Source organism: Onychomys torridus, chromosome 4 (assembly GCF_903995425.1).
Source record: "Onychomys torridus chromosome 4, mOncTor1.1, whole genome shotgun sequence".
Taxonomy (NCBI): Eukaryota; Metazoa; Chordata; class Mammalia; order Rodentia; family Cricetidae; genus Onychomys; species Onychomys torridus.
This window is the reverse complement of record NC_050446.1, coordinates 10293094-10318900: the sequence shown is the minus strand read 5'-3', so window position 1 is coordinate 10318900 and position 25807 is coordinate 10293094. Positions and strand designations below refer to the sequence as shown.

Below are 25807 nucleotides of genomic sequence, written 5' to 3'. Positions count from 1 at the left end.
AGAGAAGTGGTAGAACACTTTATTCTTGAATGTCTCCCCCCAAGGAAGCACAATACAGAAGCTAAGTCGTCCCCTGTGAAGGGAAAAACCAACAGTCAGAGCTCACTTCTGGCGGGCAGAGAAGCCAGGAGTATACATGTACAGTGTGGATAGACTAGACTGCTGCAGGGCCAGGCTTGTCCAAGAGCCACAGAACAGTTCTGACTTCTGCCATGTTTTCCCTCTCCCAACTAAGGAGAGCATTCATCCCTTGTTTTGGTCCAGGGAACTGAACACAGGTGAGTTCAGCCTCCTGATCCCTTCCCCCTAATTTGTTCATGAGAGACCTTGCAGCTCATCTCCATCTTGCCCTTTTCAAGACAAGGAGCTAAGTGGTTCCCCTCCACTTGCTCACTACAGGGCCAGAGGCCACAGCATGGGCAGGAAGCCTGGGCATCAGCACAGCACCCTTCCTCTGGGATACGCCCTACCAACACCACATTGTTTGGGCAGCTCCATGAGTAAGGATCCCTTTCATCAACACGGAGGTTAGAAGTGAAAAGCAAGAGAGAGAGAGAGAGAAAGAGGTTCTCAATTGTGTATTGGCCCCCAGTAAGAATGGATGAACCGTGGAAGCCAAGGTTGACATTGAGTTACAATTTCCCACCAGGTGGTCTCCAGGGAGGTATCTGGGAGCCTTTGTCTTTCCCCCTAGATTTGAGGCTCTCTTTTGCAAGCTGCCTATAATTGTGTTTTCCTAACCAGTGCTGGGCAGGTCTGGCTGCTGCAGCGGCTCCCTGGCTACCCAGGACCTCACTCACATGCTGCAGCACTTTACGAGGAAGCTTCTCAGAATGAGCAATCCACTCTTTCATTAAGTCCAGGACTAGAGGGATAAGACTGACCACGCCTCCGTAGTGGTTCCTGGCCTCATCACAGCTGAGGTGGTTCACTACATCATGTGGGTACCTGCAGGATAGTGAGCAGGTGGTGAGACCTACCTCATAGGCAGCAGGTCACCCCGGGAGGTGTAAGAACCAGACACACAACCTCAGGCTCCATCCCTATGTGTTCTGATTGAGAAGGTTCAAGGCCAAGAGCCCCAGGTATGTCTGGTGTAGGTAGCAAGAGCTCCCAACCACCAGGACTAGGGTCTGGAGAACCTCCCACCTTTTGTAAAATAGCAGCTACCTTCAACCCTTCTCGCCCTAACATCTAGACTCCCAGAAATGGATTCTAGAGCTTTGGATTCTTTGGGGTCACCATGGAACTTCAGGGGATATAACTCAGGTGTCCCACTTCTGTAGCCACTTTCTCCCTAGTCCGGTTCTAAGTCCTAGGAGACATTCTTGGTCCTCCTATGTCTGACCCAGTTTTAGATCAGGTTAATTAGCTCAGTCATTCTAGGACTTGTATAAACGAGAGGCTGTGACCCGTGCCAGCAGGGGAGAACCGGCTCACAGGTTCTTGTCCTCTCAACACTCTGCCCCATGTACACCCGTGAGGGACTTACTTTGCTCTGAGGCTGCTCAGGTCGTTGCTTTGGCTAACCAGAGTTTTGCATTTCTCGAGAAGGTTGTTGGTGACAGGGGTGCCGGAGTGCAGGGCCTCAAAGTGCTGACAGAGCTTGTTGAGCTCCGAGCAGATGTCCAGGAACATGAACAGAATTCTCCGGTCTGTAGAGTTGTTGCAATAGTGTTCCATGTAGCTCTGCACCTGCAGGAGCCAGCGTGTCAGGAGCTGGGTCTGGAGAGACGGGCCACTGCCCCAGGCCTCATCACCTAAGCTCTCCACACTAGGTCTCGGCCTTTTTGAGTCCTCGTTTTACATACTCTCTAATGCTAGAGGTTCGGACATGAGAAATGACCTGCTTGGGTGCCAACACAAGTGGCCTGACTGATTGGCCTCTTCACACAGTGGCCTGGGCTCCACCACCCTGCTTATCCAAACCACTGAGGAAGAAACAAGAATCCTTCAGGCTGGTTGTACTGCACTTTGGAGTTAGGAAAAGTCCACTACAGGCCTGACTGGAATGACTGTCCACATGAGGACAGTGCAGTGTGATACCCCAACCTGGAATGGGAGGCCGTCTCCAGTGTGGGGCACAGTCCATACCAGACTTCGTATACTGAGTAAACTTAAAACCTCCCTGAAACTGCATAGTTAACATGCTGAGAACACCAGTTCTCTGTTCTGCTTCCCAAGGCTTCCTTGGGTAGGGGTAGGGATCCCTCTATGGGCCTTCTGCCAGTTACTTGGCACTTTGCATCTAAGCACAGGCAAGGTGAGGTGGCTGGCCTTGCGCTAAGGAAGAACTGCCTGAGCTACAGGACAGAGTGGATTCAGTCATTTCACAGCCAGCTGCTACTCTCCATGGAGTGATGAAAGGAGGGCACCTCTGCTTCCTCTGGTACTCCAAACTGCCTCTGTTTAGACAGGGCTACCCTGTTTCTTTGATCTGAAGAGATTCCTCCCATGCCTGTAAGGTAGAGGCTTCTGACAACATACCTGTCCAGGTACCTGGGGTGGGGACTACATCAAGGTGTGACCACAACTGAGTGGCCTCCTTGGATGTGTAAGGGGGGCTTCGTGGGTAGATCTGAGAGCATCTCTTCTGAACCTAAGGTGGGAAGCCCTATCAAGCAGGTGCTTAGGAAGTGGGACTTGAGCCACTATTAGAGACTGAAAACCTGCCCCATGCCCTTGGAAGGCTGAGCTGCTGGGGGGAGTGTAACCAGCTGCCCCTCCAGTAGTTCAGGGGCATGAATATGGACCAGTGGACCACTGTGATAGCTGGGTGGGCGTGGATGCAGGTTGCATGGTGCATTTTCTTCATGTGGTCAGCATTTTTTCAAGTAAAAACTAGAAATTTTTACAAAATTTAGAAAAACCATGTTACCGGATGCCTCTGGCAAAGGTTGCTTGTTTTCTGTGGTCTTGTTTCTCCCGGGTACTTTGAGCCTGGACCATGCCCACCCCCAGGCCCTTTAATGGGCATCCCTCATGGAGGCTTGACTTCTTTGCGGCAGGTGCTTTCTTAGTTCTAGGATCCACTTGTGTATATGTTCCTAGCTGCCCAGTGGCTAGGGCCCCTAACTTCCTGGAAGGCCTCCAGCCCCACTGAGTAAACTTGAACAATAGCTCACCTTTAAAGACACAGGTTAAATAAAAGTGTCTGCGAAGCCCCCATCAGTGAGCTGGGCCAGGCACCAGTGTGTGGCAGAACCTTTTGAGAAGGACCATTATCGACCTGCTCACCAACAAATCCCCAGAGCTCAGCCTAGAGCTCACAGGTGACACTATATACTTGAGTGCTTACTGTGGGCCAAGAGTTTTCCATGGATGCTTTCGTTAGATGTGCCTTCCAGGTGGAGAAACTGAGGTTAGTGAGCTATGCTCACCAGCCCAAGGCTACAGGGTGTCAGATGGACTTAAGGCCCAGCTGGCTGAGTCTTGAGCCCATATTTTAGTCACAGCTACATATCTGGTATGTACGTGTCTGCGGGACTGTTTCCATCAGTTAGAATCTGAGTCGGCACAGAAACTAACCCGCCATTCTCCTCTCTAGGGCTCCACTGCTCCACGGTTTGGGTGAGGGGCCTGGGCTGGGAAGAACACCCTACCCCACCCTGCACCACGCCCTGCTTGCCAGGCATCACCTGCCCAATGCTGGAGATGGGCCGGATCTTGTCATGAGCATTCTCCCTGCAGTGCTCCAGTGCTGCAATGAAGGTGAACTGTTGCTGTTGGAAGAGCTTGTACTTCTGCTCGATGCTGCGGAGGGTCTCTTTCACCTCATTCATTGTCGTCCTTGGGTCTCACAGGACAGGAAGGGTCTATGGGGAGGAAGAAGAGAGCCCTGAAGCCCCAGGGATCAGACTCTCCATCTGAAGTGCCCTCCAGAAGGAATGTGCCCCTACTGTGTGGGAAAGGAAGCAGGTCCTGGAAGCCACATGCTTGTTCTAGGTCCTTCAAGTTGTCCACCACTGCACCAAGTCTGACCTTGTCTATTTATCCTTCCAGGACACAGTCTGCCATGAGCTGTGGCTTCCTTCACCTAGGGACAGTTTCTCTGGTCATCAGTGTCTCCAGATCATAGGGTCTACCCTCATACATGTGCACACTGTCTCAAGTGTATGTGCACAAACAGCATCCGGGACCTCTTCTGTGGCAGAACCTGGGATTCAGAGACATGCCACAAGACCCCAAACCAGCAATATGTCAGTTTAAAAAAAAAATGTCTACCACAGTGAAGTTGGTGAGAGTCTGGGAATTCTCCTGTGAGCTAAGCCAGGGAAAGAGTCAGTGCTTGGGTGTGACTCTCTATGTCTGTGTCTCTGTGGGCTTGGGGCAGGAACCATAGCCTCCTCAGGTTTGCAGGTTTCCAGGGCAGATACAGGTGCAGACTCCTCCCCTGTCTTATGTTAATTACCACATTGTCTGATCAGTAACGCCATCTGCAGGGAGTGCAGCCCAGGGGCCATCATTGATGTGATGTGATGGTGGCTGTCCTCAAACACTGAGAATCCCCCATGAGCAGAGAGGGCAGCGGGCTGCTGTCACTGTTTACCAAACCAACCTTGGGCAAAATGCTTATAATCTTTAGGGAATGTCAGAGCTAGAAGGGACCTCGGCAGCCCAGACCCTGTAATGTCCAGGGGGGTATATGGAGACCTGGAGATAAGGGAGTCCCAGCGAATGTGTGCCATAGGCCCCTGGGTCCCAGGCTTCCTGATGCCAGAACACATCCTCACTGCCCCACATCCCTCTGCCCCTACCCCAGTGCACACAGAGCCCAGGTTCCAGCATGCCAGCCTCTGTCACCCAGCCAAGGCCATTCCAAGATGCTGGAAGCAGAGGGGGCATACACACAAGGTCAAGTGTAAGGAAGGCAGCTCCCTAGTGAGGACAAGGTGGAGCTGGGAAGGTAGTTCTGTGATAAAATCAATAGCTGTAGGGGGGTGTAAGAACTGAGAACAGACAAGAGTATGGCCCCTAGGGATGCTGGCCTGCAAATCAAAGAGCTCAGGGATGACTGCAGGGGGGGCCTTTTACAGGCCCAGGGTTGTCCCGAAGTCAACCCCATCAATCCAAGTGGATGCCTCCTGCAAATTTACTAACATGCACTGTGTCTGCTGACAGCTGGGAATAGCTGTAGCCCTGGGTGGCCTGGTGCAGATCAGCCCCCTGGAGGCAGGGCAGCCCTTCCTCCCTCCAGGCCTTCCTGAACTTCTGTCTGCTGTGGACAGGGTGCATTTGGGGCTGAGATCATTGTTTATCTATCGGGCATCTGCCATGTCCACGGCCTCTTCCCCATGGGGCAGAATAGCTCACTTGGGCATGGGGGGGTTTCTCTTGTCCCTCCCCAGAATTCTGACTCACTGGAGAGGGTTGAAGGTGATGGGAAAAAGACAAATCTTAAGGATTGAGTGCCAAAAAACTCAGCATCCATTCAAGAAAGAAAAGAAATACTTAAGAAGAAAGTTCCCAAAAATAAAAGAACAGAATTTTAGAGAAATACTGTGCCTTTCCCCTACCAGAGCCTGTGATAAAAAGAAAAATCTGTAATAATAAGACTGTCTTTATGAAGTGTTGATAGTTTATTCTAAATGGATTTTTTGCTATTTGTTTTGAAGAGCATGGTATTAACAGATCTATCTTGACTGTTGAGATTCAGGGCCCCTTGCGTTCCATTTACAGATGAGTGTCCCATCCTGCTCCAGCTCAGAGCTTACAAATGACTCAAGTTATAACCTAGGAAAGTCAGAGAGACCTGGTGGTGGGTGTCCAGGTAAACGAAGAGTGTGCCTCGTTAGCCTGCTCTCTGCCCATGCTGCTCAGTGCTGTGGTTGGCAAGAGTCAAGGCTGTTCTGCAACCACGGGTCCTGGGTTCAGATCCCGTTCCACCCTCACTACCGACCTCAGGTGACAAGTCTCTGAGTTTGTGCCCTAACATACAGGAGATAGCAGCAGCCACCCAGCCTTGGGGTGGCACGCCCTGAGATGACAGTTGTAAGGAAAGTGGGGACCTCAGAGATACCGTGATTACCCAGCATGCAGGTGATAGGGGACTATCACAACAGGCGTGGTGAGTACCTAAAGAGAAGTGAGGGCTGCTGGGAGCTTATCCTTCTTGGTGGAGGGGTTAAACTCTAAGCTTGAAAAGAAGGTATATAGGTGGGCAGTGTACTCGGCTGAGGGGCAAGGAATTAAGACAGGGCCAGGCCAAGGGACCCCTAGGTCAAGGTGAATATTCAAAACTGCTGAAGGCATCTAAGCTGGAGGGTGGGATGAACACCACATTCAGTCCTTCCGTCCCTGTTCCAGATACAGTCTAGTGCTGGGCTCTACAGTAATGGACACAGAATATGAGGCCCTGCCCTGGATGAACTCTGCTGGAGGGGGAAGAGGTCAGAAGAGAGCTCAGAGTGTGGCAGGATGGACACGTGGAAGCCAGGGCCATGCGGTCTGCCAGACACTAGTCTGATATGAGAACAGCCTCTCACTCAACAGTGTTCTAGGGAAGCCCTGGGCATATACCATATCAATCCATGGCCACAGTTTAGGACAAGGGACCACAATGATCACATAGGATGGTCAGAGGATGAAACTGAAACCACACAGGAAGAGGGCAAGCCAGGATCTGTCACATGACAAGATGGCAGGCATCGAGTTGGCTGTGGCTGCTGGGGAACAGGTGGGATCTGAAAAGTTACCCAACCACTTCTGGGGGCCCTCACTAGCTAGACTCTGGGTATCACTTCTACTCCTATCCAGAGCAATCATGGAACCATCTCCTGTGTGTTCAGCTTCCCCAACCGCCCTCTCTGGGCGTCTGGGTTAGATGGTGCTAACTGGCTTGCTGTGGCCCCATGAGCCCCCAAAGCAAACCTGGCTCAGTTCTTGATCCTAGCAACTTGTGACACGCACACGTCAGGGATGTCACAAAAGGGGCTGTAACAAGCTATCCAAAGTGATTGTCCCTTGAACGCAAGCCTCTGCAGCCAAATTAGAGTGGATGAAAGACCAGAATGCAGGCGCTTCTCTCTCTGGGGGGAGGAGGGAGGAAAAAGTGATTACCCCATAGGTTTTAGGCTTTAATTGATTTGTATTTTTCCAGGCTGCTAAAGAAGATTAGATCATGGTATGAAAAGTGCCTAGGGCTGAAAATAAATGAGGAGAAACGAAACCACTTCAGAAATGTCCAGGAAGCACACCGAACCTCCCCAGTGCAAGCTGCAGCTTGGCTCCTGTATTCTTTGTTGAGGAGGCAGCGTCTTTGCTCCACAGCTGACAAGTCTACCAATGCCCGAGGCCTCTGAGGAAGCAATCATGGGGACAGAGGGCAAGTGTCAAAATCCCAGGCCAGGATGCCTGCTGCCAGCCTTGGGGCTGCCTCTGATTTCAGCTACAGCCCTCGGCAAGACTTTCCCCTTTGCTAGGTCTCAGTCTCTGTTTCTGCCCAAGGAGTAAGTTTGGATCAAAACTCTTCAAGCTATTGAAACTGTTCTCTGCCCAGCAGCTGGTGAGAAAAAAGATCTGGAAAGAGGAAACGACTTGCCCAAAGTCACCCAGTTAACTCCTCTGCCCTGCCTTATTCTTCAGGTTCTCCTCTGTATTCTGAGAAGAAAGGTTGTCATTTTACTATGCCTGGTACTGCAGCCTCAGGAACCTCTGTAAGCAAACCTGTTATTGACCTATATAAACAGATGAACTACAGGGGTTGGTGACGGCTCAGTTGTTAAGGGCACTTGCTCTTCCAGAGGACCTGAGTTTAGTTCCCAGAACCCAGATCTATTGGTTCACTGCCTATAATTCCAGCTCTAGGGGTCCAAACACCCTTCTCTGGCCTCTGCTCTTCCTCTGTCCTATCTTATACACATAAATAAAAATAACACTTGTAGTCAGGTAGCCGGGTGGTGGTGGTGGCGCATGCATTTGGGAGGTAAAGCCAGGCAGACTTCTGTGAGTTCAAGGCCAGCCTGGTCTACAGAGTGAGATCCAGGACAGGCACCAAAACTACACAGAGAAACCTGTCTTGAAAAAACAAAACAACAACAAAAAAAAAACAAAAAAAAAAAAACAAACAACAACAAAAACTTTGAAGAGGAGGGTTACTGCTGTCCAAAATGATTGCAGTGAGATTAAGATTAGTCTAAAGATTAAATGGATACCACTATGGACAGTTACCCACAGTGCCCACTTTCCACCACAAATCACTGCCCAATACTTCAGAGAAGTTGTGGGAGTAATGCTTGAGCTGCCCCAACTGCTCAGTGTGGAAACTGAGGTCCACAGATTTGTCTAGTTCACAGTGTACATCCAGACACACCCAGCACTTGGACTTTGGGCTATCCCTGTAGGCTGTGCCTCCCTCCCTCTTGGTGAGTACTCTGCCACACTTGCCCGTTCCAACAGCAGCAAGCTCTCCTCCCCTAGGCCAGGACACCTCCGCCTCTTCCCCCACCATTTCCCCAAGTGTTTTGGATTTAGCTCTTGGGCGGTGCCCCAGCCCCCTTTACCCTGGTTTGACTCGGACTGGCCTTCGCCTCACAGAGTGCCCAGAAGCTTGGAGTGCCTCCGCGGGTGTGTGTGCCCCGAAGGGCAGGAAGGCCCTCCTCAGGTCTCGAGAAGCGGGAGTGGGCGGGGTCGAGGCCTCAGAGACCAGGCCATCCTGACCGATTGTGACCACAGGTGCCATGGCAATCAGGTCACATGGCCTGGCTGCCTAAACCAAGTAGATCCGCCCAGGTCCGGACGCCGGACCCACATCTGCTTAGCGTCTTTCCTTTAAAGATGAGGAAACTGAGGTTCGTGGAGCAGAGTCAGGGTCCATTATCACACGATAGCTGCACCAGAAGCAGGTTTCTGGGATCCAATCTCCCTCAAGAGGGCTTGGGGATCTAGGGCTATGGACCCTGGGGACATCCTGAGGGGCTTGCGCTGTGACCCCCCCGGGCATCCTAGAGTCCTTGCGCTGTGGCCCCTCGGGATGTCCTGGGGTTTTGCACTGAGGCCCGTCGGGGGCCCCTCTGCCCTGGGGAGGGAGAGCCTACTGTGATCCTTTCCGAGATGGATGGAACGGTGGGACCAGGACTTGCCCCAGCGGAGGCGCGCATGGATGACGCACAGCCTAGCGTCCTAGCAACGCGGTTACTAGGGAACGGCAAGCAGTCGGAGACATGGACGCGACTACTGCCCCGCACCTCATCCCCCCGGAAATGCCTCAGTACGGGGAGGACAACCATATCTTCGAAATGATGCAGGTGTGACCAGGTGGCCGGGCGCCCGAGGGTGGGGAGTGAGGCACAAGACCGCAGGAGCCAGGCTGGCAGCACGGTCTGGTGGTGGGGGGGGGGGAGTTGTAGTGGCCGAGCCTTGGGTCTTACCTAAGCTGGGCCCTTGCACCCCTAACAAGGTAGGATCAGCCACTTGACTTCAATAGACCAGTTCAGGAGACAAGCAACAGTGAAAAACAGAAAGATTTGTTCCATATGACCAGATTGGGAAGAGGAACACATAAAAGTCTAGTGATGCCCCCGCCCCCAGGTCCAGTTTTGGGGTCCAAACATGAGGTTTGGATTTAGAGGGCCAGAGATGCTCATAACTAAGCAGGCCCAGTCAAGTGTGGTTCTAACCCATTTACTAACCCGTCTTTGTCTTGGCTCCATTCTCCCTTGCAAGCTGCTCTGACAAGTTGTAAGAACTCTGTGGAACCTCCTTTGTCTGGCACCAAGCTAAAGCCTGTTTCTTCGCCCAGCATGAGGTTCTGTGGGAAATTCCAACGTCTCAGTGTCCATTGTCTCAGCTGTCAGTCACAGGGAGGAGACACGGGTTTTACCTCACTAGAATGTCTTCATTCCTGTTGGGACCAAGTTCAAGATGACCTCCCTAATTGGGTGACTTCTACTAAGGCGGTGTATTTTTTACTTAGCCTCCATCTTCAGAACTGGCCTTTCCAAAGCCCTCAGCCCTCATCCTGGCTCCCAGTCTGTCCTGGTTCCCAACCCGCTGTGGCCTGAGGCCAAGCCTGTGCCCAGATCTGTGGTCCAGTCTTTCACTTATGCTTCACAGGTGCAAAAGGCTTTTAGCAGCTGGACTGATAAGCTCTTAGCCACTCAAAGATTCTGGGGGCCAAGGGTAAACTAGGGCTCAGTTTCCAGTACCCTGTTCTGCCATTTGATGTGTTGAAGCCCCCCCAAAACAGAACCATGGTGATTCGTGAGCCCAGGCCAAGGAACCTAAGTTTCCAGCAAACATGCTTCCTTTGGGAAGTGGTAGTGGTGGGGGAGACAGGGAGTGGCCGGTCACAAATAAACCAGCTAAATTGGGAGACAGGGAAGGGGAGAGGGTTGGTGATCCTGGCCTGTTTTCTATCTGGGTTGATGGAGCAATCACCAAGAAAGCTTTAAGCTCATTTGGGTAGTGTCTCTACTGTTTTGATCATTTCCTTAAAAACCAGAAACACAAAAGCATTTTATTTTCAAATATTGTTAGGCTTGGGAAGTTATAAAAATGGTGGTATTCTTCAGTGTCTACACTTGAGCCACCTAACATGGGTATTGTCAAAGCCGTGAGACAGAAATGGGTCCTGGATCCTGTCCCCTTTCACCTGCACTTGGGTCTCTGTGGTAGTATGTATGACTGAAATTTTATCAGATGTCTGTGAATCTTATGGGATTCACAGATCCACTGCTGTTCACCCACATTGACACCATTCCCAGAATTCAGTTCACTGTCACAGTCTCGGCTTCTTTTTCTCTTGTCCTGAGACATACTCTTGGCATTACCAACCCAGAGCATGTATTTTGGGGTTGTGCTCTCTATACACCGTCTTAACCAAGATGCATGCAGCAACACACCTAAGCGCAGAGTGAGCCCAGCTGTGCCACTGAACATGGATAGGAGGTGGGGGAAGGAGAGCCGAGGCCCCAAGAAGGGAAGGGACATGCTGGTGAGGTCCAGAGTGCACTGGACCAGGACTTCCCATTGGTGCTTTTGACGGTCCTGCATGCTTTCTGTCCTCATAGGCTGAAGCCCCTTCCTGCCCGCCCTGCAGCCTAGCTCTTGTCAGCTCTCCAGTTCCCCGGTGTGACACCCTGAAAATGGTTTCCTTTGATGTGTTTACTCAGTTGGGCTAAACGGCCAGAGTCCTCAAGACTTTAGATATTTGGCCGATGAGCAGCAGGAATGGCTTGGGCCCCCAGCTAACATCTGCACGGGCACCTGCTGTAATTGTGCAGACAGAGAGGTCCACAGAACCCATGGAGTATTAGTGCAGGGATGAGGCGAGGCAGGGAACACAGGTACACATGGCAGGCCTGTCTGTGCAGGAGCGTAGGGTGCCAGGGATTTACCTGGGTGTACTGAGATCTGATGACCAAGTAGCTAGGTCAAGGATCAGGAAGCATTCTATGTAGAAGGCCAGCATTCACTAAGGCCCTGCAACAGGGCAACAGTGCACAGTGCAGGACCAAGGGAAGGCTTGTGTGGCAAGCACAAAGGAAGAAGCGGGGGAGGGGAGGCGCTGGCTGCTTGGACTTCCTCAGGCCTCTGCTGCCAGCGACCCCAGCAGATGCCCCAATAGGTGATCTCCATGGCAACCAGGGGCCCTACAGGTGTTAATCTCCCGATATCTGCTTGTGCCCACAGAACATGCTGGAGCAGCTCCTGATCCACCAGCCAGCAGACCCCATCTCCTTCATGATCAGTCACCTGCGCCGGAACAATGACAATGGTGAGCATTCCCTCCAATGTATGGTAGCTGCCGCCGCTGCCATCTCCTCCGGGGACCCTACCCACCCTGGCCGCCACCCAGAAGCCCCCTCTTCCTATCTGTGTCTGAAGGGAGATCAGAATAGGACAGGAAGGGAGGTGCTTGGACAAGCTGCAGCAGCTAATTGGAGAATGCCTTCTTCTTCTTTTTGAGCCTAACTAATAAAAATTCTCCTGCCAAGCTATTAAAATGCAAACCCCAGAATGGCCCATGCAATCAATTATTAATGCTTCTGCCTGCCCTTGCTGATGTCGCCTGTTGGGTTTAAACTCTCTGATCACTCCGCTTGTCAGGTGAAGTTTGGTTTCTGGTCTACCTAGACCGGCGAGCACTTGGACTTTTTTCCAAGGGTCTCATTATCAGTACCTGCTAATGAGTGCCGAACTCCCCAGACCTCAGCCAGAGGCAGCTTGGTCAGACCCCAGGCTCAAGTACAGAGCTGGGAAGAGAATGGCCCTCCAATAAACAGGACCCTTTCCTACATCCCAGGGTGGTAGATTTGCCAAGCAAGAGGGAGGACTGACTCTTCTGACGTCTTGGTTGGTTTGTTGATTCCCCACTGGTTTATTAGCAGGTCTGAGGGAGCTTTATCTTGCCAGGAAAATTAGCATTCAGGGCTTGAGATGCCCCACGGTGGGATTGGGCTGCCTACAGTTCGAAATGGTGCTAAATTGTCAAATAAAAGTTAGGTTTAGGTTTGAGCTGGGTATGGTGGCTCACGCCTTTAATCCCAGCACTCAGATGGCAGAAGCAAGCAGATTCCTGAGTTTGAGGCCAGCCTGGTCTACATAGTGAGTTCCAGGACAGCCAGGGCTACACAGAGAAACCCTGTCTTGAAAAAAAAAGGGGGGGTATCTCTTTTGTCATGGTGTCTTATCATTTAGCAACAGAAATAAAACTAGAACAATTTTTTTTTTTAAGTTTTAAAAGGTAGCCAGAGTAGGCTTCATGCCTGCAGATGCACCAGCTCACCAGCCTTTCTCACGTGTCTTGCACCTGCACCTTGATGGACATGAGGGGCCTCTTTTAGCCCAAGTGTAGCATGTGGACCCCAGCAGGGAGTTCAAAGGGAACCCCGACTGTCCTTTTCTGAGGCTCTTCCAAGGCATCAATGGCTGAGTCTGAGTGCCAACCCAGCACTCAGTTGAGGTTGAGACCATAGACTAGGTGGAAACTGAGCTGTGAAGTGGGGGTGGGGGGGAGCGGGGGGGGGATGGGGTATCAGAGAACGCTGTCCTTAGAATTCCACCTGCTTCTTTCAGCCTTGCCTGCCCTGCATCTGGCAATTCTCTCTGCCCTCCCTTGTTGGCTGATTGCTATGCTGTGCTGGAGGGAGGTTCCTCATTGCCCTGTCTGCTGTTGGTGCACCCTATCTGGGTGGGTGTGCCTCTTGGAGGATTTTTTTTTAAGGTTTATTTTCATTTTTTTGTGTATGAGTGTTTTGCCTGCATGTGTGTCTGTGCACTGTGTACATGCAGTACCCACAGAAGCCAGAAGAGGGCATTGGATCCCCTAGATCTGGAATTACAGGTGGTTGTGAGCCACCTTGTGGGTGCTGGAAACTGAACCCAGGTCCTCTGCAAAAACAGCCAGTGCTCTTAGTGACTGAGCTCTCTCCCCAGACCCCCACTGTGGGGGAAATTTTTTGAGCTAATAAGCCTCAGGCCTGGAGTGAGAGCCTGGACCTTGAGGCTGCTTGTGCCTTTTCTTCCTGTCTTAGTACTGCTATGTGGCTGCAGGTTAGCAGATCAGCATCAGATGCTCTGCGCCAGCCTTCTCAAGTCCCCATATCATCATTCTGTGCTGGCTGAGCATAGCTGATGCCTACTGGACAGATGTCTCCTCCCCATGAGACAATCGCTTGTGGCCACTTACCATGCATTTCCAGGGCTATGACTTTGCAGAGACTGCCCTTTGTGGAGTTTTCTCTTTATTCCACAAAGCACCCTCTGCTGCAGGGAGTGGGAGTCCAGGCCTGTGTTGGGGACTCCTTGCTACAGTCAGCCTCCCACCTGTCATTTGGACGGGTGTCAATTGACAGTCTGGACAGTCTTCAGGCACCCAGGCTAGGTCCCATAACCATGGCTTTAGTGGTTTAATTGTCCCCCAGGTCTCCACCCTGCTCTCAGGCCTTGGTGAGCATTTGTAGGACATCTGTGTCTTAGATAGGGACATTCATAGGCTTTCATTCCCAGAAAAGCAAGGCTAACATGGGTGGAGGGAGGCCACCTTGCTGTAGTGATTTTTCCAGGGTGTCTAAGACAAGACACGTGGGATCAGCTTGAGCCCCGCCCCTCTGGAACCTAGCAGGGTCCCCAAACACCCAACCTGCATTCCCCTCACTCCTCTGGGCAGTAGTGAGGGTTGCTTGCCTCCTAGACACCAGAGCCCGGAGCACAGCCTTCCTGCTGACTGGCAGCAGGACAAACTCGGGCCCACGGAACGCTGGCCAGTGACTGACACAGGAAGAGGAACTCACCCCAGCCCGTGGGCACGCACAGGAGGGAGGGAAGGAGGCCTGCACTAGGGCTAGCAGCCCCTTTGCCTCGAGAAAAGCGTTTAGTACAAAGTGAGCGTTTACGGTGGCCCTGGGCAATATTAGCACAGGCAGTGGTGGATATAATGGAGCATTTCGCTTCTTATCAAACGCTTGTCCAGGAAAGCCTTGTATTAGAGCTCTGATACCTGAGGGGTTCCTTGTGAATTTTAAATCATGTTCATAGTTAAGCCTCAAAAGGCTCCATGGATGGAAAGGTTCTTTGATTTTCTTTGAAGTGGTTAGAGGAGTTTGATTACCCTTGGCAGTCAAGCAGCCTTTTATGACACTGTTGATAAATAATTACTCATGAGCTAGGCTGGAGTTTCAAGGTGTTAGATTTTAAGAAACCGAAATTAGTCACATAAGTGAGTACGAGAAATTGGGAGGGGAGAAGGGCCACGATGTTCCTCTTTAAAGTATTTTCTTAGGCGTGTACAATTTGGGTGCCACTTAGAGGAGCTGGGAACGGAGGGGAGGAACTTTTCCTGTAGCCCCCGCCCATGGCCCTTGCCAAGATGAACATACTAGCCAGGAGTTGGACTTAATCGCTGGTTGTCCTGGTTACATGCTCAATGCGAGATGCATCTACCTTCTTCTCCAGCACTATCCCTGAACCCTGATGGGTCTGTCATGGAATGGACAAAGTCCATGCTTAGAGCAATGGGTACCAGAGTAGGCTTGCAGAGAAGTCCTCCAGCGTCCTCGCTTTGGCTGAGCAGGCCTTCTCTCTATAGTCATAGCAGTTTCCCTGATTCCTGTTCGGCTCTGCCTTTGGTCTCCCTCCCTGCTACCCTCCAAACTCTAGATTGAACTCTGGCTCAATCTCACCTTCCCCTTCACTGGATCAAATGTCCACAAAGCCACCTCATTTCCATACTTGAGCTGCAAACGCTACCTGCTATGACTCAGATGGAGGCCCGGAGAGGCCTTGCCCTGGCCTGGGCTTGGAGTAGGAATGGATCCCTTGCATCCTGTCCTGAGCCCTGAGTCCCCCTTGGCATCTCCAATGCTGGAAAATGCCCTCAGCATCTACAACAGCCTTGCCGTGTGCTGCGCCTGCACCCTCACCCATTGCAGCCCCATGAACCACAGAGCGCCAAGGACAAAGGCTGTGGCGTCAGTGCCTAGAACAGCAGTGTTCTTCCCCCAGGCCATTTTGCAGCCTTGCTTGAAGTATTCTTCCTGGAAGGGTCGCCCTGGCATGGCTCCCCAGCTGTGTTGGATTCTGTGACCCTCTATCCTTTCACTAGAACCTGTCTTGACTTGGCCACCCATGAGTCCTTAGCAGTTCCCCACAATGTTGTCTGGCAAAGGGGAGCCTTTTGTAGGAGGCAGCAATGGTGACTATGGTCACATCAAGGGCTGGCAGATAGCTGAGGTGGCCATTGTAGGTTCTGCTGCTTGGGTGGCCCCCAGTATTAACTTCTGTGGAAAGGTTCATGTGGATAAGACTTTGTACCTTCCCTCAGAGAGCTGGCCATTCGCTGGGACAGCAGTGCCCCTGTTTTTAGGACTGGTAATGAAGCTTACTCCAGTGGAAGGGAAGCTGCTACAGGTAACTTGACCAGTCCCCACAGTGGAACTAGGGTGTAGTCTCAAGCAGGAAGAAGCAGTAGGGCCCAGAGTATCCTGTAGCTAGAGTTTTCCTGGTCCTGCCTGGCCCATGGTCAGGACAAATCTCTCTCACCCGCCAGTCCCACAGCCGCTCAGACCCAACCAAGTAAGCACACAGAGACTTGTATTGCTTACAAACTGTATGGCCGTGGCAGGCTTCTTGTTATCAAGTTCTTCTATCTCAAATTAACTCATTTCTCTTAGTCTGTACTTTGCCACATGGCTCGTGGCTTACCGGTACCTTACGCCTCACTTGTCATGGAGGCGGCTGGCAGCGTCTCTCTGCCTCAGCCTTCCACTTCCCAGCATTCTCTTCTCTGCTTGTCCCACCTATACTTCCTGCCTGGCTACTGGCCAATCAGCATTTTATTTATATAGAGTGATATCCACAGCAGTATCCCTGCTGGGTGGAGGCAAGGACATCCTTGACAGGGAATGGCAAGTGGTAAGTGGACTATGTTAGCATCATCTAGGGAAAAAGGGGCTACCCCAGACGTCTCAGCTCAAAGGAGGTGATCATATGGGACCCTCAAGGGATTCTCTGAGCACCAGGACTATTAGGAAAAGCAGGACACATCCCAGCCTTTTGGAAGCAATACCCCTGCAGGCCCAAGGACCTAAAGGATCCTGGCAGCTCAGGCCAGAAGTACTGTGGTACCCAGAGTGTATGGCTCACTTTGCTAGCCTGCCTGCTATGTGGAGCCACGTGGAGCCCTGTCATGTCCCCTAGCCCATCCTCCCCTGAGAGGTCCTGTGCTACTTGTGAGACTCTCAGAGTTGAGGGAGGAGCGTCATCTCACACACTTCTCCACCCTCACCTCAGAGGTGAGAAAGTACTGGGAATTTGGGCAGAGATCTATTTGAACCTAAACAGCCTAGCAGAGTGTCCATGTGCTGGCCTCTAAACTACTGTTCTGAAGGATACTCTCTGGTTCCATCTCTGTGTCTGTCCCCAGAGTGGACAGTCATTCATACCTCACTTCTGCACAGAGAAGAGTCCTTCCAGCTCCACGTAGGTGGGAGAGCCTCAAGAGAGTTGGGGTAGATAGTGTTCATGTGTCCTAAGGCTCGGGGGAATCACTCTGGGCCAGTAAGATGGAGGTGACATCATCAAGAGACTTCCTTGGCTGTCATCCCTGGGCTTATGTGTCCCTCTGACCTTGTTGTGCCCCTGTCCCACCCTTTCACTGTGACAGGCTTCTGTCTCCTCCCAGTTACCAGCAATTGCTCCATGGTATCCCAAATGACACTCTCAGGCTTCTGCAGAACCAAGACTTCCAGAGCCAGGGCTCACAGCTACAAATAAGCTGCCAGGGTTTTCAAAAATTTGCATAGAAATGCCTGCATTCGAAAACAAAGACTTAACCTACCTTGGGTTTTATAAATCTGACCCATACACTGTAGGCTTCTTTCTATTATTTTCTTCTATAAAATGACAAGGCGGGGGATACAATTTGCTAAATAAAAAGGCATAAATATATATATATATATAAAAGCAACAAAGGTCTATTTACATAAAATACAACTTTATTTGAAAGAGTGTTCCCAAGACAAAGTCCCTGTTTAAAATGCTTTATGGCATTTGAAAATCCCAATTGTTTTTGATATTCATTAGTTTTGCAAACAAGTTACAGTGTCCGTGTCCCCGCGGAGATAGAAAAATAAACCATCTCTGTGATCGCTTACCTCTCTAAACACAGAGAATGTGTTCTGGGGCGCAAGTGTCTCCCAGACTCGGGATTATGAATGGCCGTGTCACTGGCAGAAATGAAATCTGGGGAGAAAAGAAATAGACCCAGTGCAGCGCAGACGTGGGAGGGCATTTCGTCAAACCCAGTGCTGACATCCAAATCTTTTTCTTCCACAGTGCCGAAGGTTGTGATATTAGGTCCGCCTGCCTCAGGGAAAACCACCATTGTAAGTGCGTTACATTAAATGTCATTCTGGAATGTGCCGTCCATGCTCCAGTGGACAGGAGCCTGTTCTCCTGGAATCGTCCACACACCTGCTCTTTTCCTGCCCACTTTCTCATTATGAATGGCAATGTGTGTTCATAGTCAGTGTCTTAGTTAGGGCTTCTATTGCTGTGAAGAGACACCATGACCACAGCAACTCTTATAAGGAAAACATTTAACTGAGGCTGGCTTACAGTTCAGAGGATGTCCATTATCTTTATGGCCAGAAGCATGGCGGCATGCAGGCAGACATGGTGCTGGAGAGGGAGCTGAGAGTTCTACATCTGGATTGGCAGGCAGCAGGAAGAGCAAGTAAACCACTGGGCCTGGCTTGAGCTTCTGAAACCTCAAAGCCTACCCTAGTGACACACTTTCCCCAACAAGGCCACACCTCAAATCACCACAGATGGGAATTCAGAAAATACAAAACCAGTCACTCAGCTCTTCAGGGATGAGTGCTGCCTTAACATTCCGGTGCCCCCCTCCCCTGGTCACACCTCAGAGGCACCCTGGGCATTCTCTCAGCTGTAGCTGGAGAATGCATCTCTAGAAAGACTTCTGGATCAAACCGCCTGCATATGTTAGAGGCTTTGGGTATGGAGTCTCGGTGTGGATCGTGAGATAGCTGAACGGGAAAGAGCAAGGACGCTCTGCCACAAATGCTCACAGGTCAGTTCTGAGATTTCCCACACACTTAGCCATTGCCACCCTTTCTCTTTGGTCTCTCTGTGTTAAAGGAAAAGCAAGGTAAAGACCAGATCAGACCGGTAACACTTTAGCCTCTCCCTCCCGTCTCTTTTCCACACCAGACACTGGCTGGAAGCTGGTGCCTTCGTCCTATCCAGGACTTTAATCTCTAGGTCCTTGGTTTTACTTTGTTTTTCTTTAGAGATTGGATTTTACAATATAGCCCACAACTTGTCCTATTGCCCAGGCTGTCCCCAAACTCACAGTAACCCTTCTCCCTCAGCCTCACAGTTGCTGTAATTATAGGTATGGGCTACCATGTCCAGCTGCAGGTCCAGGCTTTTTTTTTTTTTTTTAACTTTTATTACATTTTATATTTTGTATGTGTATATGTACACACATGACATTTGGGGGGGGGGCATACATGGGCCACAGTGGATATATGGAGGTCAGAGGGCAACTTGCAGGAACTGATTCTCTCTCTCTAACAGGTGGGTCCCTGGGATCGAACTCAAGTTGTCAAGATTGGCATCAGGCACTGCAATACACCAAGCTAGTCCCAGTTGTAGTTGTTAAATTCCGTAGCTGTGCTAGAATTATGATGGGACTCTTTCTGCCTTCTAAGCCCATGTCACAGTAGGGTTAGGCTGTCCTTGCCAAACTAGCACTTCACCTCAAAAAGGAACAAAGATGGCAGATCCTTGCACAACACACCCTGTGCATGCTGCACTGTGAGGCTCAGCGTAGCTGTTGCCATTTGTCTGTCTATCTGTCTGTCTCTCTGTCCTTCTACGCCTCCATATGTAGTTTTTCTGTCTTATTTTTCTTTCCAGTCAGCCTTCCTGAATCCAGCCCCCACCATGATGTTACTTTTAGAGGCAGGGGTTTCCCCCAATTGCCAGTTCTTGGTATCACCAGGGCTTTGAAAACTCCAGGGTCCTGGAGTCTCCTACAGATGGGTATGGTCACCCCTAGGGCTGGGCCTGGATAGCCAGTGATCTTGATGATGGGATCCGTGGTGTCGCCTGCTGGGCTCTCTTACTGAGCTGTGTTCTCAGCAACAGTGTAGCTGTCCTTTAGGTAAATGGCTCCTCTCTGATCCCTAGGAGGGATTTGCTGGGCAGAGCAGGTGTGGAACAGAGACCTAACTCTACCTCTTCCTTGCGGTCCACAGAGCTCAGAAAGACCTGGGGTGGACGGCCACACAGAGGTGGTGGGTGAGGCCGACAGTGCTCAGGAGGGAAAGGCTGGGAAGTACCTGCTGTGTCACCCCAGGGGGCCTCCTCCAGCCACCCAGGAATGATTGTTTTCTCGTGCCTCCTCTCCACTGCCAAGCAAGGTCCAGGCTCCTCAGCCATCTTTTTCTAACAGAATATAGAAGGATTTGGTGGACTTAATTCTCTTGTTTTGTTTTGTTTTTATTTAGACAGGGTCCCTCCCTCTATTTGTTCAGTTTGGCCTCAAACTTAATAGTTCTTTTGCCTTAGCTTCCTGAATGCTGGCATTAAAGCCATGTACTACCATACCTAGCCTTGAGTGGGTATGTGTGTGTGTGTGTGTGTGTGTGTGTGTGTGTGTGTGTGTGTAGACCAGAGGACACCAGAGGACATCTTTTTTTTTTTTTTTTTTTTTTTTTTTTATTATGTATACAGTGTTCTGCCTGCATCCCTGCAGGCCAGAAGAGGGCACCAGATTTCATTACAGACAGTTGTAAACCATCATGTGGCTGCTGGGAATTGAACTCAGGACCTCTGGAAGAACAGTCAGTGCTCTTAACCTCTGAGCCATCTCTCCAGCCCAGAGAGGGCATCTTTGAGTTGCACTCATTAACACTATCTACCTCCTCTGAGACTGGAAGTCTAGACTGCCTGGCCAGCAAGCCCCAGGGGTTCTCCTGCCTCCACCCTCACAGCAATGGGGTCACAAGTGTGCCGTTGTGCCAGGATTTGTTCTGTGGGTCCCAGGGGTTAAACTCAGGATCGTTCTCCTTGTGAGGAAAGTACTTTACTGACAGAGCCATCCCCCACCCCCACAGGAGTTATACCTAAAGTATGTGTTTCATACCCTTCTGTTTCTACTTCCTTTCTTCAGGCAATGTGGCTCTGCAAACATCTGAACAGCAACCTCATCACCAAGGAGAACTTACTAGAAAGAGAATTCTCCCCCCTGGCTGAGGAAGCCAAGAAACACTTCCAGACTTACAAGGTAAGGTTGGCCTGGGCCAGGGCAGGGAAAGAGCAGCTGTGGGAAGATCTCTACTTCCTGCTTGCTCAGCTGGTTTCCATCTTCTTAAAAAGAAATATATATATATATTTCAGATGCTTTCTCCATGTGTATGTGTGTGTGTGTGTGTGTGTGTGTGTGTGTGTGTGTGTGTGCATGTATGCATGCTATGTGCATGCAGATACCCTCAGAGGCCTACAGAGGGTGTCAGATCCCCTGGAGCTGGAGTTAAAAGTGGTTGTGAGCCACCTAATGCAGGTGCTGGGAACCGAACTCAGGTCTTCTGGAAAAGAAGTACTCTTAACCACTGAGCTGTCTCTCCAGCCCTCCATTTTTTTTTTTTTTTTTTATTTTTTTTAATGGACTGAAAAGCAAAGTCTTGGGTAAATAAGAGGCAGGAGGATATGACAGAGGAAAGGGTGAGTTTGGAGATCAGGTGCTTCCTGGTAGGAAAGTAGATGGAATAAAGAGCAGTGGTTTGCCCTGTGTGAGACAGTGGTCCAGTCCAGTGAGGAAGGGAAAAGGCATCTCCATTCCACAGAGGGTGGGACTGGTGGCCGTACCTGGGCTGTGGGACTGAGCCGAGCTGTAATCTTAAGGGCTGCCATCAAGCATAGCAACCCCATTGCTAGGCTTTGGAAGTGTTTCTCTGACACTGTAGGTTTCCCCATGGCCCCGCGTCCACCCTCGGTACTTCTCATTCACGCATTCTCCTGGTGCATCCCACAGGATTGGGAATGCTGTTTCCCAGGCCCTACTAGCTTTGTGTTCACCAAATGACCTGCACCCCAGAACTGACAGCCTCTTGAGTGCTGGGATTAACAGCATGCAGCACCATGTCCCATGGGGGTCCCTGCAGGTGCCATATAGAGAAGTGAACCACCAAAGAGATAAAGAATGAAAACCCGGTGCAGACTGACTTCATCCACCTTAACCAGACTTTGGGGAGTCTAGTGCCAGGTGGTTCACTGTCAGTATATTTAAAACACAGTACAATTTGGGAAAAGGTTTCCAGGCAACAATCAGTCTGATCCCATGTGCACAACAAAGCTTAAGGTGTGACTACACAGACACTCTTCTGCAGAGTACATGTGACCATGAGGGTGGGTTTCATGGCTGAAAGTCCTAGAATCTAGTGTGGTCTCTGACCCATAGCATAGAGGTCAGCAGGCCACAGAGAACATGTGACATCTCCCTAAGGATGGGTAAGGGTCTAGGGAGGGAAGAGTCTGGGAGAATCATTCTGGGGAGTTAGGGTGAGGTCTGCCTCCACAGACAGCAAAAAGGTCAGTCACCAGGTCGTTAACAACCTCCACTCTCAGCTTCCTGGATGGAATGTGGGTATGTGATTTTATCTCCTCCACTGAGGAGACAGCCCTGTGTGACTAACATTCCGTTTCTCTTAGTGCTTCTCTGTGAGTACAAGGACCCCTGTGCCCCCAACACTGTCTAGCTAACCAAGTGTCTTTTAAAGTGCAAGATTGGTTTTTGTGTGTTTGGTGTATGAGAGAGAGAGAGAGAGAGAGAGAGAGAGAGAGAGAGAGAGAGAGAGGAGAGAGAGAGAGAACATTATGGTGCACATTGTGTGTGTGTGTGTGTGTGTGTGTGTGTGTGTGTGTGTATGTGTGTGTGTACATGACAGTGCACATTCATGTGTGGAGACTAGAGGTTGATGATAAGTGTCTTCCTCGATCACTGTCTAACATTTTTTTTTTTTTAGTCAGATCTCTCACTGAACCTGGAACCCACCTCGGATGGCTGGCTGGCTAGTGACCCAGATCGCTGCCTGTTTTACCCCTTTGTCTTGTGTTTCAGCACACTGTTTCTCTTTAATCAAACAGAAATGCAAAGAATTTTTTCCAGATTCCCTTTGGGCCAAGGAGTGGGGATGTGTCTTTTGGCATTCTTCCCTGAGGTCCAGGCTCCTTCCTCCTCCTATGGGACTCTCACGTCTGCTGATACTCAGTGTCTGGGCCACTTTCCGGGTCCCCTCAGCCCCACCACCTCAGAGCCTACAGCCACAGCCATTCATTTGTCAAGGCCAGTTGGCCCTTCTAGTGCTTAGGCCCTGAGCATGGGCGCCATATACATCAGCCAGCCCTGCCAGCCGGTGTGCTCCCTCATGAGACAAACGCAAGCGTATCTGACCTTCAAGCCAAACTTGTGAACTTTAGTCATCCACCGTGCCAAAGGATACCTTTTTGTCAGAATCAAAGACTAAAGTAGAGTGCAGCCAATAAAGACGTGCTCAGTGTGGTCATGTGACCCAACTACCTGCTGAGCCACAGGCCCAGGCTGGGAGGTGTGCCCAAGAACAGGGCTGTGATGCTGCCAGACATGGAGGATCCTGAAATCAAAGTGTCAGAACACCCCAAGGGGCAGTACTGACCCCCAAGACACTGAGGGTTCACACAGCTTTTTGTTTATTCGGAACTATGTATTTTGAAGTATGACAAAGGTATGCGGGGATTTGAGACCCTCACAGGCCAGATTCTGGTTTCAGCTGCTCCAGTCAGGCCCCACAGCTTTAGGATTGAACCCTGTGCAGGAAGTATGCAAACTGCCTCCCCCAGGGGTCCCCAGCAGCACAGCCCCCTTGCACCCCAGGTACCTTATAAACCACCTATAGCCTGGCCTTGCCTTGGTCATCTAGAGCCAGTCCTCAGGAGTGGGATCAAGCCACAACATTTAAAGAGAACATCTTGGGAATACTGAGATGAGAGCCCAGCCCTACCCAGCATGACTCCCCTCTGTCACTGCAGTTAATTAGTCATCATTGCTGTGTCTGAGTGTCCTCTGAACCATGCTGCATTGGAGCAGAGCTGTCTGTGTTTGTGGAGTGAATAAGTGACCTGAACTTAGAAAGCTGGCCTCAGAGAGGCCTTTCTCAAGCTGGGTTATTCCTAATTCAGGTCTCCACAGTGTTTACATGTATTTTCCCCCTGTATCCCAGGCTGACTGTGTGGCTGAGGATGTTTTTCAACTTCTGATGCTCTGGCCTACACTTCCCAAGTGCTAGACTACAGACATGTGCCACTGTGCCCAATTTTGTGTCTACAGATTTAAAATCTGGTTGCTGGCTTCTGTGCTAGCCTGATAGCCTCCCACATCCCAGGGCCAACACTGCCCATTCCTCCTCAAGTATCATTGGCTGCCTTGTGACAAGTCTGCCTCTCAGTCCCTCCTTCTTCTTGTCCCCTGTCCCCAACCTCTGCCTCTTCCTCCAGAGTCTTGGGGGAGGTTCCTGCCATCCCTTAATTTCCTGCTAACTTACAGCAGCTGAGCTTTGCATGGGAAGCTGGAAACGATTCTTAACAATGAAAAAAAAAAAAAACCAAAACACAACACTTTTTACTTTTAAATTATACTTTGTGTGTGTGTGTGTGTGTGTGTGTGTGTGTGTGTGTGTGTGTGTGTGTGTGCGCTCATGCAGGCTCCAAGGCACTTGTGGAGGTCAGAGTAGATTCTCTTTTCACCAAATAGGTTCCAAGAATTTAACTTAGGTCATCAGGGTTGGTGGCAAGTGCCATTCCCCACTCAGCTACCTCTCTGGACCTAGAAAAGGTTCTCGACCATTCTGACAGAGCTGCTGTCTGTGTGGAAGGCAGAGCAGGGACTCTCAGATTGTCTTTTCCTGCTGTACTGCTAGTGTCTGTTCTGTGCATTAAAGTGCCCACCTAGGTGACCCCGGGACATTAGGGTCCCCGAAAGTAGAGCCTGGTGATAAGAGACCCAAGCTCATGCCATTCCCATGTGAAATGAAGTCCAGTCCTGGAAGTGAAGTGGTCCTGGGGGGCAGAGCCAGGAACAGCCCATATACCTGGCACCTCCAAGCATCCAATCAGCATGTCCTTCATGAGAGGAAGGCACATTGGGGTGGCACATCCCACCACTGGGCCCCAAAGCTGCAAAACCCAAACTGCCGGAGTAGATGCAGCCAATGCTGTCCCTAAGCAAACAAGGAAGCAGAGTGGCCCAAGGCGAGTCTGAGCATTCACAGCTGTGCTCAGGAGAAGCCATATTGGCTCCATCTACTTATGTCTGCCTCTCCCCACAAAGCTGGGCCTGGGGGCTGCAGGGTGGGGATGCATTACTAGGTTCTGGAAGGAGGGGCTTGACTCCTGCAAAGACAGTCTGGCAGGGCTTGGAGAAACAGCCCAGAAAGCCCTGGTGATGATGTGACACATCAAAGCTGCCATCCAGACAGCACAGTGGCAGGGAACAGCAGGGGGCACCGGGATGGGCCTTGCTCAAAGCTACCACCTAGCCCCTGCTGGGAAGGCTTCCTGAGGCATGCACACCACCTGGGTCTGCCAACCTTTCAACCATGCGCTTTGACTACTCGGATCCCATGCATCTGGGCAGGTGCTTCCTATGTCCCTGTACTTATTTGAATGCTGTAGGAGTATATGGCATCAGGAAGAGGGGGTGAGCCCTGGGAACATGGCCCAGAAATGGAAGCTGCTCTGGCTGGGAAGGGACTGGAGGGAATAAGAAGAGAAGGTGCTACCTATCCACTCCTTCTATACTGCCAACCCTGGGAACTCCACTGGACACATGGGAGGACGTGGGCACCAGCAAAAAGGCACAACTCTGAGGTCATTTTAGGCCAGAGGTTCTCCATGTGAGGCCTCAGTCAAGGAGCAATGCCATCACTTGGGAACATGATGGAAATCAGGTTCTCAAATTCAGAACTCCTGGGGCAGGTTCCAGGAAAGCCACTGGCTGGGCTGAAGATGTGGCTCTGTTAGTGGAATATTTGTCTAGCAGGCATCAGGCCCTGGATCCCCAATAATCTGAGCACATGGGAGGTAGAGGCAGGGGGCTCAGTGGTAAAAGGTCATCCTTGTCTACATAGGAGTTGGAGGAGAGCCTGGGCTACATAAAACCTTGTCTCAAAAAAGCAAGCACTGTGGGAGGGAGTTTGGGGATGGCTAAGTAGGTAAAGGGCTTGCTGTGCAAGCATGAGGACCCGAGTTTCATCCCCAGCACCTCTGTCAAAAATCCAGGCATGTGTCAGGCATATTGTAATCC

The 25807-nt window shown here is 50.8% G+C and overlaps 2 protein-coding genes across 5 annotated transcripts in view; one reads left to right on the top strand and one right to left on the bottom strand.

Moving 5' to 3' along the window:
* Position 1: 1 nt before the first annotated feature.
* Spaca9 (sperm acrosome associated 9) lies at positions 2-9649 on the bottom strand. 3 transcript variants are annotated; one of them, XM_036183029.1, is made up of 5 exons: positions 8502-9070; positions 3639-3815; positions 1493-1695; positions 801-948; positions 2-73 (listed from the first exon to the last, which is right to left on the bottom strand). In XM_036183029.1, the coding sequence occupies exons 2-5, from the start codon at positions 3780-3782 to the stop codon at positions 62-64; spliced, it is 507 nt and encodes a 168-aa protein (XP_036038922.1). In that variant the 5' UTR covers positions 3783-3815; positions 8502-9070; the 3' UTR covers positions 2-61. The 3 variants fall into 3 exon arrangements, with proteins under 3 accessions (XP_036038922.1, XP_036038921.1, XP_036038920.1); XM_036183028.1 differs by lacking the exon at positions 8502-9070 and adding an exon at positions 9630-9649 and having other exon boundaries at positions 47-948; XM_036183027.1 differs by having other exon boundaries at positions 47-948.
* Ak8 (adenylate kinase 8) overlaps positions 8720-25807 on the top strand; it is a 121989-nt gene continuing 104901 nt past the window's right edge. Inside the window, exons 1-4 of one of the 2 annotated variants that reach the window (XM_036183025.1) lie at positions 8720-9245; positions 11632-11716; positions 17776-17825; positions 20642-20755. In XM_036183025.1, coding sequence (XP_036038918.1) covers positions 9162-9245; positions 11632-11716; positions 17776-17825; positions 20642-20755 — 333 coding nt within the window. In that variant the 5' untranslated portion in view covers positions 8720-9161. The remainder of the gene's footprint in view (positions 9246-11631; positions 11717-17775; positions 17826-20641; positions 20756-25807) is intronic. The other variant, XM_036183024.1, reaches the window with a different exon arrangement.